The 17,413-nt window shown below is 37.2% G+C and overlaps 1 protein-coding gene across 5 annotated transcripts in view; it reads left to right on the top strand.

The window, feature by feature from the left end:
- The window catches only part of GRM8 (glutamate receptor, metabotropic 8), a 351,962-nt gene that overhangs the window by 54,968 nt on the left and 279,581 nt on the right, over positions 1-17,413 (top strand). For all 5 annotated transcript variants that reach the window (XM_014964101.1, XM_014964097.1, XM_014964098.1 and 2 more), the window contains one exon: positions 12,475-12,691. In XM_014964101.1, the coding sequence (XP_014819587.1) occupies positions 12,475-12,691 (217 nt within the window). The remainder of the gene's footprint in view (positions 1-12,474; positions 12,692-17,413) is intronic.

Below are 17,413 nucleotides of genomic sequence, written 5' to 3'. Positions count from 1 at the left end.
TCTCTCTCTCTTGAGTAAAATATTGTTAATTGTTGGCTCAGCCAAATTAAGTGACTGGAAAGGATCTATATTATAAAGTGTGCAGGAAAAAAATGCTCAGAAATAATAGATAAGACTCTGATGTACCAATGTATGGAAAATAACTTTGTATGGGGAATTCTGTCAAGAAGAAATTTCTCTCTTACCCTAATAGGGAATGAAATTGCAATTCCTTAGAAATCTGACGTGGAAGATTTGCAAATTCATTTGGAAAACTGCATAATTCAACTGCACCTCTTAATTGTTATCATAAATCTGAAGAGTTATATTTGGACTATGTAGCCCAGATAAAATAAGTAAGACCTTGCACAACCTTCTTATGTGCCTAAAGCAGCACTCAGACATCTCAGTGTGTGATCTGTAAAGATGTTCTTGGATCTGTGAAAGTTCTGGTGTCTAATTTTGGCCACTAAAATTCTCTCAGCATTTACAGTTCTGTGGCTGCATTTTCTCACAAGAGCTGCCACCTTGGCAGTTATCTTATTGCCTACATGTTTGGCTATAAATAATAATTTATTCAGTGTCAAACGTACCTCAAGAAGTGAAGACCTGCCCCAGCTCAGATACATTGCACAGCTCTGGTGCAATGTTTGTGCACTTGTTCATTCTCCAGCCTTATGTAACTCATCCACGCAGGGTCCTGCTGCCATGGGAGGGTGAGAGGTTCCTCCTCATCCAGGTTTGACCAGTGTTAGAGCAGTCCCTTGGGTAGATCTGGTTCAGATTATATGCCTGCTGAAGGTGACATAAGAGACACGTTTCACCCTTTGGCTTTTGCTGTAAATCTTTCTGTACTGGTTTTTAATCTAGAGGAAAGGAACTTCAGGGGCCTCATCAGCCCTACACGAAAGAAGGACTCCCAACTAAGACTGAAGATGCAAGTGAATAAAAGCAGGCTCTAGCTTTTCTTTAAAAAATAGAGATGGCAACGTTGGCCTCCAGATTTGTTTTTAGAAGTGTGAACCAGTCTTATGTGTGCAAGATGACTTTGGACGATTAACTGCAGTCTTGGTTCCATCTACACCAGAAACAAAAGATCTTGGACATATCTCTTGCTTGGTATTTCCTACTGGCTAGCTCATAAAGTGTCATGTGAAAGCCATTCCAAGGTTCTTAACTTCACCATATGTTACACAGGCAGCCCATGTGCTAGACAGGGCCCACAAATTCTGTGCCAATAAACCTCAGTGTTTTGTTGCCTTTATGATTAAAAAGTAAGATCTACAAACTGTGAAAGAGAAGACAGGCTAAAGACATCAAAAACAAATGCTTCAACATTGTGTGGGTTGGGATGTAGTTTTGTTTTGTGTGGTTTTTTTTTTTTTTTGAAAGAGATGTAGGTGACATTGATATTCCATGGAAAAATATGTTGATTTCTTTCAGTTGGCAATTTTAAACCAACTCTTCCAGTTCCTGGAAGTGGATAGGTGACACTGATATGCAGAAATATATTTGTGAAGCAATTTCAATAAGTAGATAGAAATGGAATTGTATCAGGCTCAGCACAGGCTGGCATTCCCACACCACTTGTCATCAGGAGCATCCACTCAGGCTTTTGATGTCTCCAATGTTTATTCAATGCACTTGACACTTTTAAATCTAGTTTAGTGTAATTTTGTGTTTGATGGGGTCTTTTAACATATGCAGCAACAGACTGAGGGAGGACAATTTCAAAATAAAAGATGTTCACTCATCAAAAGCTGCTATAGTATTCAGAAGTGGGATGCCGGTTTCTAATACAAATCATTTGTGCACAGTATACAAAAGGAGATTTCCAAAGACTGCTAATCAGTACCCCAGTGCGCTGCATACAGTAGCTGCAGACAGAAACACTGTCTGATAAACATGGGGTTCTCTTAAAAAGATCCGTACTAAAACTGGGTTCATAAAAGCAGGTGTTTTGCGTGAATCAAAGGGAATATCTTCAACAGTTGAAGTGTATAAAGGTTCCCAGTATTGGCCAGAACAGGACCAATTGGTTTCTCACTCTCCCCAAATAAAGATACTGAATTCTGTGAAATATCTTGTGGGCCGACGTGAGCATTTGCACACCATTTTAGATGAAAGCAAAGGTTTGTATGGAGCCCCAGGGCCACGTTTGCCCTGATTGCTTGCCGAAGCACTGCCTGGCTGTGCTGGGTGCCAGAGGTGGGCTGGTAACTGCAGGTGTGGAGGCAGGCAGGGGAGCCCCTTCTCAGGGCAGTGGAAAGTGATGGTCAGCAAGCTCTGCCTCTGACTATTGACATACTGTCAGAAATACGGCGTGTATCTAGGATTGCTGAAATAGGGAAAAAAATGAGTGGTGAAGCTTTCTGAGCTTACTGAAAGCTCCTCACCCTCTCCTTTCAGCATCCTGCTGAGCTGCAGAAGTAGGATGGTCATGGTGGGGCCAGACCTACAGGATCAAGCTAACTGAGGAGTACTTTTAAGAACCTTCAAAAGGACGTATATATCTGTATTTGGACTTAGAGATATTGGAGAGTCACAGCTAGGGAGGAAATCTCCATCGCGCTAGCCAGGAAGGCAAAGTCTGGCACTCAAACAAGGCTGTATGGTGGTGATAACAGTAAACTGATTTATACTTAAATTGCCATGCATAAAAATAGGGAAAAGAAGAATTTTCAGAAGTGATGTGAAATGCTCATTCAATATAGGCTTTTTTTCTACATCAAATATTGCTTTTGCTGACTTTGTGGATGTGTTCCCAATGCATTCAGAGAGCAAAAATGCCTGTTATGGGGAAGCAAGCCTCACTTAGGAGAGGAGAGTGAGGAGTGACCCTGTACAGGCTTATTTCACAGAAGAGTTACCCTTTGCCCTTTAGGCTGGGCCAAGTGGAAACACTGAGTATCTCTGAACCATAGGCTGCCGAAAGGGAGAGGCAGGGCTGGAACTGAGAATCTTAAATCAGCTCTTTAGAAACTAATTGGTGTTCACTCTTCTTTCTTACTTCAGTCAAGTCGTGGTTGAGAAGGGAGGAGGGAGTGAGAAGCGGTAGGGAAACCAGGTGTCGAGGAAAAGGGATATCTGGGATATTCTTCCTTTCCAATACACCTGTCCAGTTCATGGATTTTAAATATTTAGGTTTTCACAAATTTCTAAAATTCTGTAGGAGCTGTTGCAGAGAGTTTTCAGACTAGTGGCAACATAGTCTTCCTTTATATATGTCTGGATTTTCAACTCTCTGCTTGCCATGATGCTTTTGATAAGATAATCCATGGATCGATGTAGTGATAAACCACAGGGTTTAAGTTAGAAATCAGAATGTAAATCTGGTAATGATGGAAAAGAAGCGACATTGCCATATGGTGTTCAGGAACCATGTGGAGGAGGATTCCTTTTTTCCACAGCTACTCTGCTATTTTTAAGAAAAAGTACATTTTGAATAGAAAGGAAGGCTTGGATATCACTTTCATCAGCCTCAGAGCTTAATTCATAGATAACTTGCAGTCTTTTGATTGGAATTGTTTTGGTTTTTTCTTCAACTTTTCTACCAGTAGCAACTGGATTTAGCATCTCACTGTGGTTATACAGGAAACATTTAACTTTTTAGAAATGGCTTGGGACTGGCTAATGTTTCCTTCTTGTAATTTTTGAGATTGAAAACTCAAGGTAAAATTGTTTAATTGCCACGTCTGATTGTTACAAGAAATGAAGAAAAATCATCTGAACACACACTAAAAGGGATGCTTTTCATTCCGCTTTTCCCAAGTCCGTAATATATGGATTTAAATGATGCTTTTAATCCCATATGAACTGCCTATGCTGCAGAAGGAATCCCTAGCTATGGTGAATCATAAGGATTCCCTTAATGCACTCTGATCTGAGGTAGCCAAGTCATTAGTGTGGGGCAGACAGATTACAGGAAAGCTGGGTTTTCTGGGGCCATAGCTGAAGTGTAGGCAGCATACCCTACAGATGTGAAATCACCTGCTAAAGTACTGGGCATATATGTCTGGCCAGCTGAGCCCCATTTACATATCTTCATATTGTCCACAACTGTGGAGAGAGCTGTGAACACACCAAAATTTTCTTTCCCTCCCCATAATATTTTTCAGTTACTTCTATCTCATGGCATTAGGCCGTCAGCATGGGTAGCAAAGGGATACTACTACTGCTCAGCCAGTGCTGTAAGCTGAAGTGGCCTTGCAGCACTCAGAAATGAATGCAAAGATCAGAATTGTTCGTTAAACAGAACACCCATCTTGCATCCTGCTGAGGTCACCCTCTTCTTCCATTGGGACGGTCTCTGTAATCAGAAAAATTCCTGTGGACAACTGCAGGTCCCCACGGGTGAGTCTCTGAAGTTGCCTGCTGGGCTCTCCACAATACTAATTAGTAAATGAATGTAAAGGAAAGCTGATTTGGACTGAGGAATACTTTATGAGCTACTAGGTAAATTTATTACTGTTGAATAATAGTAAAAAGTTGGCTTTGTTATTCAGACCAAAAGTTATGCACATCTTTGTATATTTTTCTCACACTCATCACAAGAGATTACAGTTCCAGACACTGACATGACAAGCTCTAATGAGGAAAGTAGGGCTAAAAAAGCTTTGAAATATCAGAGTTCACTCTGTGCTCAGCAGAGACTGACACAAGTCTAACATATTGATACATATAATTAAGTGTGGGTTTCCCAACAAGTCAAAAAGGAATTTTAATAGTTTAAGAAGTCCCTAGAGCTATCTGACCATCCTTGGCTTCCCGTTTGATCTGATGATTGGAGAACAGAAGAAACTGTGAAGGAAGAGCTAACAGCCATTCCCAAGCTCAAGGCCCCCCCTGCTCCCTCCTTGTGATTTGATCTCAGTATGAATATTACTCATTTGATCTGCTGCTTCTGCAGTTTATCATTGAGTGCCTGGACCTCAGCTGGGTTTAAAATATTTAGAAAGAGGCTGCCTACAGATGGTGGATAATTTAATGTGCAACTGCTTACCATAGTTGGTTTTCAGAAAGGCAAACCCAGGATTTAAAATGATGTGGAAATATCAGAATAGAGCTCCCTTACTGAGAAAATGTCATTGTTAAACATTTATCAATAGACTCTCTCTCACAGAACATTGATGACAGTTCAAGCTGTCCTTAGATGGATTCTTATCCTCCTGGAGTTACACAGCAATGCACAGTGTGACAAGATGTGCTTCAGCTGTAAAAATGTTCATAATGCATAAATATCCTTTTAATGTTTTTGCCCTAAAGTGCACTACACAGCACAGAGAGCTGTACTTTCTGGAGCGGTACATTTGTTTTGTAGATGCTGTATCTATTATGGGATTTGAGATTGTGATATCACATTATTATTATTATTTTCTTCTATAGTATCCCTTGTGTCTAATTAAAAGTAATGACTTCTAATGAGTCCCTGACCTACTTCAACCCACTGGAAGGAATCTACTTCTAAAATTTGAACACTTTATATTATACACATTTCTCCTTTGTTGCATCCTGTTCTACCAGGGCAGCACAGCAGGTGAGAAACAAATACACTTGCTGGAGCACATCTGGTTAGACTTTATGGAAGATATTTTCTGGCTGGTGGGGATAGAATGCAATGCAATGGAGGTTTAATATCTTTTTCATCCTATAATCTGATACTATACAATTACATGTATCAACTATAAGAAATTACTTTCTCTAGTGTAATTCAGTTTATGCAGAATATTGTAGTTGCTAGTCCATTCGAACACCAGAGATAACCTCAGAAATAGGTATGATAGATAATTACTGTGTTTGTACCTGAGGAAAGAAAAGAGAAAATCAGTAATGAAAGAGGATTTGCATGTTTGATTTTATCTCCATATTTCCACTGGGCTAGCGATTGCATCTGCCTCTGTAATTTTTCACATACCAGACCGACCTATTGCAGAAATAGTTTTGTTGGTAACAAAACATGCTGCATTGATTCTCAACTATGTCCTTTTCTCATGAAAAGATCAGTGCAGCTCATTGAAGATATGTTCTGCTCAGGAATATGTCTTCTGAAGGTAACTGTTGGCAACAGAAGCTGGTAAAGCTGGTGAAAGAGTAATAGGAAGTGAAAAGAAAGAGTAAAATAATTCACCCATCCCAGCTCAGAAACATTTAGGTGTGATGGATCACTTCTGTTCCTGTGTTTGGGGTAAAAATAGCAATAGCTATGTTGCATTTTATCATAAAGACCATGTCTTTGCACAAAACCTATACAAACACGTAGGGAATTTTCAAAAGATTTGAAACTACATTGTCATTAGCTCCTCATCACTAAGTGCATGAATTGCAAGCACCCTTGACAGGAACTGCTATGATATTTCCTGCAAATATAATGACTTGGAATAATTCAAATGGATTTAAAAGAATTCCTTCCTTCCAAATGAAATCAGCTAATGGCAGCTTTCGGATTATACTTTTGTTCCTTCCCTTTCCAAAGCTTTTAAATTTTACCAGACTTTTCTGAACTAAATACACTTTAAATTGCATTCATCTAGGTGGAAAGCATAACTGTTTTTTCTTGCTTTTGCTCCAGCTGGTGTGAACATACTTTTTTGGGGGGGGTGTGGAAATCTGTGGTAATTCTTGAACATGATGTGCTGCTGGACACACAATAAATAGTGTGGCTGAGTGTCCTTAACATACAGGGAGAGCATCAAGCATGTTGATTACATAAACATGTAGATTTACATGATTATAAATATAAATGAATACATATTCACATCTACTGGGAAAATATATTGTCACAGTTTGCTTGTTGTCGTGGTAAAACTCATGGAAAGAGGCTGAATCAGAAAACTTTGTATCCTGAAACTTTTCCACATCGCCTCTAGGAGAGGTGGTTTGTAGCCAGTGGAGATGGCAAGGTGTCACCCTGCTCAGCTGCTCTGAGCTTTGAACGAGGCATCTCACATCTCCAATGGCGTTACTGAGTCTTAATGTGTTACACCTTCCCAGGATGACTTAATGTTGTTTTATTCTGAAAACGAATGAAACAAAGTCTCGGATGATGGCACGGGTGACCTACTCAGTTTTTGTCATAGATGGAAAGATGAAGACAACACAGAAGGAAGTTGATCATTAGCTGTGCACAGATGTCTCTAATAGTCATGTGTAGCCAAAGTGAGTGGGATTGTGAGATTCAACGGAAGACAAGTAGTTGTTTACAGTATTGTTCTACACAGTGTATAACAGTTGAATTAATCTCCCAGACTCCCTTTCTAGTCACTGGAGAGAAATGGCCAGTTTCAGGGTGCGTTTTATCTCCTCCTACACTTAGTAACAAAAAAGATGATTTTTAATCTTGTTTGCTATATTGTAAGATGTTATTAAGCCCCATCAAGCTCTTTTGAATCTGGAATGTCTACCCTGAATAAGTTTAGCATTATTGTACTGAAGGCTGACATGTTTTTCAGAAGTGAAAGCAGGCTAAGATGGTGCTCTGACTGATGGCAATTTACAAATGTGACTAATAGCTAAAATGTAGTGACCTTAGCTCTCCTCCAACAACTGTTCAATATCTAGGCCCTGAGGATTCATTTCACCACTGTGAGTTTTTTTGTACTCACAAAGAACTCCTTCTTGCTGTACAGAAGAGGAATAAAAATCTTGAAAAGACAGGGCCATTAATGATTAATGATACACATTTAAAATTAAAAAAATCACCAAGTTGAAAACGTGTTTCCAGTAAAATTTTATTTCAAGTGCTTTTACTCCTTTGTGAGCTTTACTAGTTTGTGGTAAAATGCCTAAGGTTTATTGACTTCAATTTGTCAGCTAAAATTATTATTATTTTTAATGTTCTATTGCTAATATTCCTCAAAAATCTGACTGCTCAGTGATGAGAGAATGGAAAAGGGAAATAAAGTGCTAGCTGATATGTTAAAGTTAGTGAAAGGGCTGAGTGGGTAGTGAAACTGAAGATGCGAGTGATTTAAGCCCATTACGCTGGGTGACTGTACAGCACAGGTACTGCTGCAACTCATAATCAGTAATGTTCAAAATTACTGGTGATTCCTTTCTCAGGTCTTTTTTCCTATGAGCTTAGCTCATTTCACTGTCTGCTACCCTGCTCCCAAATCATGCTTTCAGCTGAAAGGCTGTATAAAGGAAGATGGCATTTGAAATGGCTAGCTGATACTTTACATTGACAAACGTAGCATGCAAATGGATTTGAAAGCTCAATAAAAAAGGTTCCAGTGAACTTCTGTCCAAAACTTGGACAGTATGTCATTGAAGAGAAGATGTACTAGGAGCTGCCTGCTGTGGTGAAGATGCTTTACTGGAAGGGCAAACCTAGGTCACGTAGTTTCTTCTACTGTCCTCAGTACAACATCTCTCTGTGTTTGGGTTTGGATCCCAGCACTGGACCCACCAAACAGATCCAAGGTAATTCTTCCCTATAAATAGTTCTGGATTTGGGAGTGATAGGTGGCTTTTCTTTTCAGTGTACAGGGGACTGACAGTGGTTCACCACTTAGCTGAAATAAATGAAAAGTTACATTAGCTGCCTTTGGCACTTGTGAAGTTGTCCGCCCTTCTCCATCAAGGGGCAGAAGTCTGTTCTGCTGTAATGCTTGGTGGATATCTCGAACAGATGCTGTTCACCCTTTACTGTCACAGTCACGTTTTGTGGACAATTCTAAAAGTAAATGCTTCATCTTCTCTAATCTTCTGGGAATGGGAGATCTTTAGAGACAATTTTAAATCAGCTTGGAGATGTATACAAAAAGATCCAGAAAAGACAGAGACTATTATTGACTGCTGATTTTGGCTTGAATGTATCTTCAAGGCTTAGTCTGTCTATTTAGTTCTCAGGAATTATTTTTCTTTTCTTTTTTACTTCTTTTTTTTTCCTTTTTTTTTTTTTTTTTACTTCTTTTTTTTTCCTTTTTTTTTTTTTTTTTACTTCTTTTTTTTTCCTTTTTTTTTTTTTTTTTACTTCTTTTTTTTTCCTTTTTTTTTTTTTTTTTACTTCTTTTTTTTTCCTTTTTTTTTTTTTTTTTACTTCTTTTTTTTTCCTTTTTTTTTTTTTTTAATTTTTCTAGGCATGCAGGATCATTTACTGATGCTGGTGAGAGGATAACAGAATGAGATGAAGCTACCACTGACTTATATTATAGGACTGAGGGATTGCTGGTAGTTCCCACTAGAAGTCAAGAGTTTATCAGCAGATTATGGGTTAATGGGAGGCAGCAGCCAAACCACAGGGTAGGAGAGAATAGAAAAAATATATCAATGAACATTCAAACATGAATGTTTTTAGCCGTTGTCAGTGAATGTGACAGCTGATGTGTGAGACAACTGATTCAAATGTAGTTATAGAATCCATTGTTTTCTTTGCTTTTTCCCCCCAAAGAAAAGGAAGTACGCTATTAACAGTGCTATACAGTGCGTTTAAATACAATGTAGAAGTTACACATATTGTATTTAATTTTGAAAATTTAGATTTAGAAATCTTGAATGAGAAATATAAAACCCCTTCACAGGTCTCGTTCAAAATGCAAATTTATGTCTCCCAGGGCCAGTGGAACTTAAAGTATAAATACAGTCTGTATTTAGGGAATTTTAAAAACACATATTACTGAATTGATAGAGCATAACAGTTCCCTTGCTTAGGCAGCATTATGCTCTATCTTGTAAAATGTACTTGGGGACATGTAAAACGGTTTATTAAACCTACAGTCCATAACTAGAGTTGTTACATTTTAATGTATATATTTTTCATTCATGGATTATTGAACCACTAAATCCTAACAATTTGTCCTCATGCCAAACAATTTCTTTGAGTATTGTTCTGAGTCTTTTCAGGAGCTATGTAACTGTTGGTACATACCTCAAATCCTCAAATTGTAAAGCTATTTTTCAGTGCCCGCCCGAATACAAGTGTACATTTAAAAGGAGGCAAGGAAGGAAGTTTCTCTTTCCTTTCACACAAAATCCATGGGGTATTTCTGAGTGGGAGATCTGCAGTTTTGGGGAGAAAATTCTTGAATGTAAGGTGTTGTCTATAACCATGAGGGAGGTATATGAAAAGAAAAAAGGAAAATACCTATATATTCCTTTGCATGCAGCATTTTTTCTCAAAACTTGGGGATGGCTTGCAAGAGAGTGTCTCTCTCCCTGCTTTTACATGGCATATTGTTCTTTCATGCTAGTGAAAAGTATGCAGAATTTATAAAAAAGCGGTGATTTAAGGCTAATAAGTATGCCAAATGATTTCAGGATATTAGGTTTGGACTCTATTCGCCTGCCGTTTTCTTCCACTGTTATTAGAAATAACACTAGGGAAGAAGCTGAACTACAAAGACCTGAAAACTAGAAAAGTAACATCTGTATATTTTCCAAGGCCCCAGATAAGTGACACTTATACTACATAAAAAATCTTTATTGATTTGAAACACCTCATTGCTATGTAGTACCAATGGCTCTCTTACAAACACATATCTAGGATTTGTTATTTATCTCATGCCTGAAGAGAAACAGGAACTGAGGAAGTCAATGGGTATAACTCTGTGGACTAGACTTCAAGATTTTCAGTGACAAAATATCCATCTAACTGGTGTTGATCTTATGAACATTATTGATAAAATAGTTTTCAGCAAAGCAGCAATGCCATAGTATTTGTGAAATGAGTAAAATGAGTAAAATCACAGAGGTTGGCTTTATTTTTTTTCTATCTGGAAAAAATGACTAGTTTAGATAGTAATAGAGCAAATTTAGAAAGGGAATGATGTGTGCTCTAAATGTGCATAATTGTGTTATTACAGGCCAAAATCTCTTGTCTGTAAAGAGATAAAGATGATTCAAATGTTTCTGAAAGAAAGGGAATTTATACAAGGCAAGTTTTGTACGGACAATTTATCCTTTATTTTTACTTGGTGGATCTTTGCTGTGTTAGGAACACCGATTTCCATGATATGTAACCTTTAGCTTATTTTTTCTGCGATCCTCCCTTTCTTTTTTTTCTGTTCTCTCTGTTTTCTATTATTACAACATTTCAGATTATTTATTCTAAGGCGTTTCCATGAGTAGAAAATTTCTTGAAGAAGAATATAACCAAAATATATAAGAGTTTATTTTGTTTGCTTCTGACTGAGCAACGATTTTGCCATCCCTTAGGCTATAAACTGTTTATTCAGGCTGTAAGAGTCTATGCTGTCTTTGCAGGTATGGTTAACGACCATGACCATACCTCTTTGAATCCCTGATATTTGCCTCAGATCCCTTCTTTAATTTGTGCTGATGAGGAAGCACTGTACAGGGTCTAAGGGTTGCCCTGAAAGCTTCTGCTATAGCATCAAATACGACAGTGAGCATTTACCAGATCACCTGTTATCTGGAACTGATAAATTTGGTCCTCAACAGAATCAATTTAGGAACTCTGTTCAGATTGCTTTCTTGAAGACTCTTTTATGTTTTGTAAGATGTGAATTAACCACCTATTATTAATATAGATTCGAAAAACAATGCAATATTTGGAGTATATTTCATTTCAAGCTAGTGACTATTTAATCAGTTTTACCATTTGAAATGAGAAAATCATTCCTCTTTTAAGTTGTCATAAATGTTAATTAATTTTTCTTGCACCCAAATACTCTTCAGAATAATTGAATATTGCTTACAGATAGCTTCTTCTGGACATTGCCAAACCATTTATTTTGAAAACAGTTAATTGAAAATCACCTCTTTTTTTTTTTCTTTCTTTGAAAACAGTAATTTATTTTGGAAATGTATTTTAGTTATTTAATGGGGGGGTTTGTTGTTTTTTGTTTCTTCAAAGAATATTGTGATGGTTTCTACAAACATTGCCATCCTTGAAACCTTACTTCTCTATATGTATATTTTTTACAGATAATTTTTTTGGGTGTTTTTTCATCAGATAGCTTTTGGTATTAAATGTCCTGAAATCATGCACAACACTGTATTAAAACTGGAAAATGAAAAACCCATGGCAGCGAAAGCTTGAAAAAAGACAGCTTGAAAAATAGGAATAAAATGGGAAAGCATAGTTGCATGCACGTAAATAACCAAAACAATAAAATGGAAATAATCTAAATTTTACTCGTCAAATTTAAGTGCAGTGTTTTTAAGAATTACGGTCATAAAAACTGACCTTTTCATCTTCTGTAGTAATAGTAAGAATTCCTTCTTTTTTTTTTTTTCTTCACCTGTTCCTATCAGAGCCCAGATCAAAAAAGTTGTTGTTACACTTACATGCCAAAATCATGATACCTGGAGAAAAGCAGAATGCATTATTTCTTGGTGAGAGTGTTATACAATAAGATTTGACTGACATTTTACAAAATCTGAGATGCTTTCTGATCAGTTGATTTAATTAAAACAAGATATTCAGTTCTGCACAATGCTAGTGCATAATCTATTTTAAGCCTTTCAAGTGTACAAGTATGTAGTGTAAAATAGTATTAGATTGGCTTGAATGACTTGTCATTCTATTTGCAGATACCTCAAATCAGCTATGCATCTACAGCTCCAGAACTGAGCGATAACACCAGGTATGACTTCTTCTCTCGAGTGGTCCCACCAGACTCCTACCAAGCACAGGCCATGGTTGACATTGTGACGGCCCTTGGGTGGAACTACGTGTCGACGCTGGCTTCTGAAGGCAACTATGGAGAGAGCGGCGTAGAGGCATTCACCCAGATCTCCAGAGAAATTGGTGAGTGTATGTTTATCAGGTTTTTTATTTGTAGCTGCTGGGTTACAGACCATCGCTGAGCTCTGCCTAGGTCTACATAGGGTGATCGAACACTTACTTGCAGGAGTGTTACCCGGACTCAGTGGAGGGGGTTACGGGTGATTTTGCTGCTCACACATCTGCCAAGGTGACAGTTCTGGCAGTAATTTAAGAAGAGATTTTGAGTGGCAAAAAATGTCTGCCTCTTGCCCCCTTTGGAAAGGGGAAGCTCCTTGATGAGTTAGGGCCAAAAAGCAACCACCGGCTAAATTACAGCCAGATTCGAGGAGATGCAATGATTGATTTAGCTTAGGAAAATCATAATCCTATGAGACCTCATTGTCCATGTCCCAGAACTGATAAATAAGGGGGTTTTAACTTTGATGAATTTGAAAAACAACAAAAAATCTGTGAAGTACAAAGATACACCCTTGTTTTTCCTTCAGGATGTAATGTGCTGTATAAATACAGGCATTATTATGGGAAGTATATTTAAGTCCCTTTGATCGTTTGTTTTTTCACACTTCCATAGTTATTTCTGGACTGAAAAAATGGCTGTTTCTCAGGAGCAGTAGGTTTTGGACACCAAGGAGTAAGATGATGAGTAGCAGGTGGCTTGAAAGGAGTGGAATTGTTCTTTCACTAAGTACAGTGTTAAACGACACAAAGTAATATTCTTTTAAAAGAATAAAAATAATTGCAAACAGCTTTCCTGCCTTTCCTCAGAAAGTCTGGATTAATCTACTCATTTGACTTTCGGGACACATACATATGAACTCAGGTTCCTTCAAGTCAGCCTGAGTGAGAAAATATGACAATATCTTCCATTTTCAATAACTGCATGTGAATATAGAGACCATCTCAATCATATAGGAAGGTGCATATGTCTCAGGTACTTATGCTTGAACCATAGAGAGTACTGGTTACTCATAACAATTTGGCAGCGAGACAAAACTGCTGCAATCCATGCCATTAGGGAACTAGTGTGTAGAATATGCTCAGTCAGTTAACTAATAAATACTCCGTTTCTAGCTTCTAAACAATGCTGTCATATCCTAGATGTCTTCATGGGAGAGCCAAGGCTGACTACAATGCAATAGTTTGATCTGGAGTTTGCAAAGGCATGGATAATTCTTCCACAGTTCATATCTAGAAGAGGGGGTTTATCTATTGTGTCAAATACAGCAGTGAATAGATTGGCTGCCCCAGACATTCACTGAGTAGTTCATTGGCTGAAAATCACTTTTCCTTGAAACCGCCTGCAGCCCAGCTAGTTCTGCTGAGTCCTGAAAGTAGACAAATAAAGTGCTCAGCAGGTGATGGAAAATAAGGTTTTCAAATAGACAAATGTCTTTTCAGAAATTTGGAGGATCAATTTTTCATTGAGGTACGGTTTATGTGAACAGAAGGAATCTCCAGCATGATTCCATTTAGATTTGGAGAAAGCCCCTTTTAATGTTTAGAGCATTAGACCAGTTTGCCTGGGGACATTTTGGAGCCTCCATTGCTGAGGATCTGGGAGAATGCATTAGACAAACACCTGCTCAGGGATTGTATAACTGTACTTAGTTCTTCCTTGCGGCTAAGGGGTGGATAGGATGATTTCTTAATGTCCCTTCCAGCCTGATTCTATTATCCGCTGTCCTCAGACTTTTCACCTGAACCATAGGGCTGGAAATGTTTTTAAAATGCAAAGTTTGAATAGCATGTAATTATGAGCTCTAAAATTATAGAGTCTAGGTAGGTTTATAGAAATCTTCACATAGTGTAAGAATGCATACCAAATAGCAAAACTTCCCAGCTCTATGTTAATAAACTGTGTGTTAAGAGAACCTAATCAGGACATTGCTCTCCCTGTGCTGCTGGCATACAAATGCATGGGACAGTTCAACCCTTTTCTGGGTACTTTACGTCCTGTTTGAGATAAGTAACCAACAACTGGAAGCAAAATATATGTGAAGATAAGCATAATGGAAAGCAATGCATTTGACTAAAGGATGCAAAAGAAATTGATATATTCATTTCTGATAAAAGTTCAGTACCTGAGAGGACATGTGAGATAGCAGTTTTGAAAATATAAATAGGAAAACTTGGTAGGGTTTTTTTTGTATGTTTGTGTTTGTTTGGGTTTTTTTGTTTGTTTTTTGTTTTGTTTTGTTTTGTTTTCTCCAGTCAGTTAAGAATTAAGAAGGGTTAGGGTTTTAAATATTTTTAAAATAGAGATTAATTTAATGTACTTATAATTTCAGGTAGTTATTTGTTGTGAGCTTGATTCTTTGCCTCTATTTTCCAGTTTGACTGGCCCTCTGTTAAACTTCTTTATCAGTAACAGAAGCAGAAAGGAAGGAACAGGCTCCCCCATGAAATGTGGAATACTGAAAAGGTCAAAGTGGTGCCACTCTGACATGTCACAGAATATATTACATATCAGAATCTGCTCTCATTTTAATGACAAAGATCCTGTCTGGGAAAAGCATAGCTGGAAATTAAATATTTTACATGACAATGATTGTAAGGAGAATAGGGAATGGTACTTATTCCAATGCATTCTTCCATGCATTATTTTTTGAAGACAATGATTAAATTTATAGAATTTTCTACTCCCATTACAAAGTTAATCAATGATACCACTATAATAACTTTAGTACATTGGCCAAAGGAATGGATTCGTACAAAATGAGAATGCTTAAGAGTTTAAGCATTAAACTGACAGAAACTTGACTCACCAATAGAAACTAAAAAAGGGAAAAGAAGGAAGCACATTTTACCAAGTCCTCATTAAACTGTCATGCTGAATATTGCTCTTCTATTTACTTTGCTGTTAATGATGTTTGACAAAATAAATGTTGGAAAGTCTCTAATCAGACTTCTTTTAATGGTTCATTCCCCCTGCTATTAGATACCAAATGAATTTACCATCACAGAGAAAATAATGGGATTCTTTTCACTTTTTACAGAATACAAAAACAGTTGCCTCAGAAAAATCTCTTTGGGGTCAGAATACTTGCTCAGCTAGTACTGGAAAATATAACAAATCCAGAAATAGTGTATGAAATGCTATGTGACAGATTTGATCCCCACTAGTGGTCAACAAAAAATTGACACAAGGACTGATGGGTACTGGCAGTGAAACACTTATGAAACTATCAGAAGAGGAAGTAGAAGTGATAAAGGCAGGGAACTGTGGCTGGTCTTTGGGAACAGGTGAAGAACTTCAGCATTGCTTGCTCCCTTTTCACCTTGTAAGTCAGTCTTGCATGTCTTGCCAGGGGTGTAAAGATGACAGCAAAGAGGTTTTAGGACCAGATCTTTGAGCCAAAATGACATAACTTCATAAACGCTTTACCCCAGAATAAAAGTGTGTACTTAATATCATTGTGTATCCTTGAAACCTTTTCTTTAGGAACAGAGTTTTGTAGTTTTACCTACTCCCTTTATCCTGGTACGTTGCAGTCAATAACATTTTTCTGAGAAGGGACCACAGATACCTTATGATCCTTTGTAATATTTTGCCATTACAGTCACATTGGTAACTAGTTGTAATGAATACATACACTGAATGAATGCTACAGTAGCTTTATTTAAATTGTTTCAGACTTCAGCATAGATAGTTCTGTTTTGTTTACATGGAGAATGGTCTGTGATATTTCTTCGACATTGTTCTTAGGTCATCTTTTGTCTTGATTTTTTTTTTTGTGTCTACAGTTGTGCATTGTATCTCTGTTTTTCTCTAAATTATTGGATTACTTCTTACCTTTAATATCTTTTGGACGTCTAAAGCTTTCAATGGATAAAACGACAGTTTAGTGGGAAGTAGGGAGGAGGGTTGAGCACAAAAATAACACGTAAGGGTGTGTAACCTTTCATCTCCACTTAGATTATTTATGGATAATTTAGAAATAAATAAGATGGATTGTTGTTAAGATTAATTCGCATTTACTGCAGTAATCTTTGTATACCTTTGATATAAAGCTAAAGCTTTTTATATCTCGTTAAGTAAGCTGATGAATAGGCTTGTGTGTGTGTGTGTCCCCAAGATGTTATTTAATACAAGATTAAAAAACCTTGCAATGTGAAGACTGAAGAAATGTACATGAAATGTAACCTTTTTCCCCGAGATATTTCTGCTTTAAAGGCTGGTTTCAAGCTTAACAAATTGATTTTCACAACTAATAATATTCTAACATATCCTCACAAAGAAGAAACAGTTTAATTCAATTTTAAGTTTTACTTTTATATTTATACAGCTGAACTCTATTGATAACACTGTATTTCAAGCTGCAAGCTGTAATTAATAATAACACTATATAATTGGGTACCGGAGCTTCAAAGTAATGTTTGAAAAATTACAAAATCAGATGGTAGGTGTATTAATATTGCAAAAGCTTGAATATTATCCTTGCAGTTTTTAATATTTATACCAATTAGTACCTGATAGCGAACAGTGTAATTTTTAGAGATTTATAATGAAGGACTATTTTAATTTCTCTCAGTGGTGCTAATCAATATGATATTCTTCAGCTTTAATTCTATGGTATTTTTCCCCTGTAGTTTTAGGGAGGTGTCTCAGAGCAGTGAGCATACCGTGGTACTTTTCCTGGTATGTTCTCTGACCCTCCAGTGATTGTTAGAAGAGGGACTTCTTTATCTTTAATAGCTCTTAAGGGGTTTCTTCTTCAGTCAATTAGTTGAGGCACTTTTTAA

This window comes from Calidris pugnax, unplaced genomic scaffold (assembly GCF_001431845.1).
Source record: "Calidris pugnax isolate Ruff unplaced genomic scaffold, ASM143184v1 scaffold44, whole genome shotgun sequence".
NCBI lineage: Eukaryota > Metazoa > Chordata > Aves > Charadriiformes > Scolopacidae > Calidris > Calidris pugnax.
Note: the sequence above shows the minus strand (reverse complement) of the source record. Positions and strands in the feature narration are given on the sequence as shown.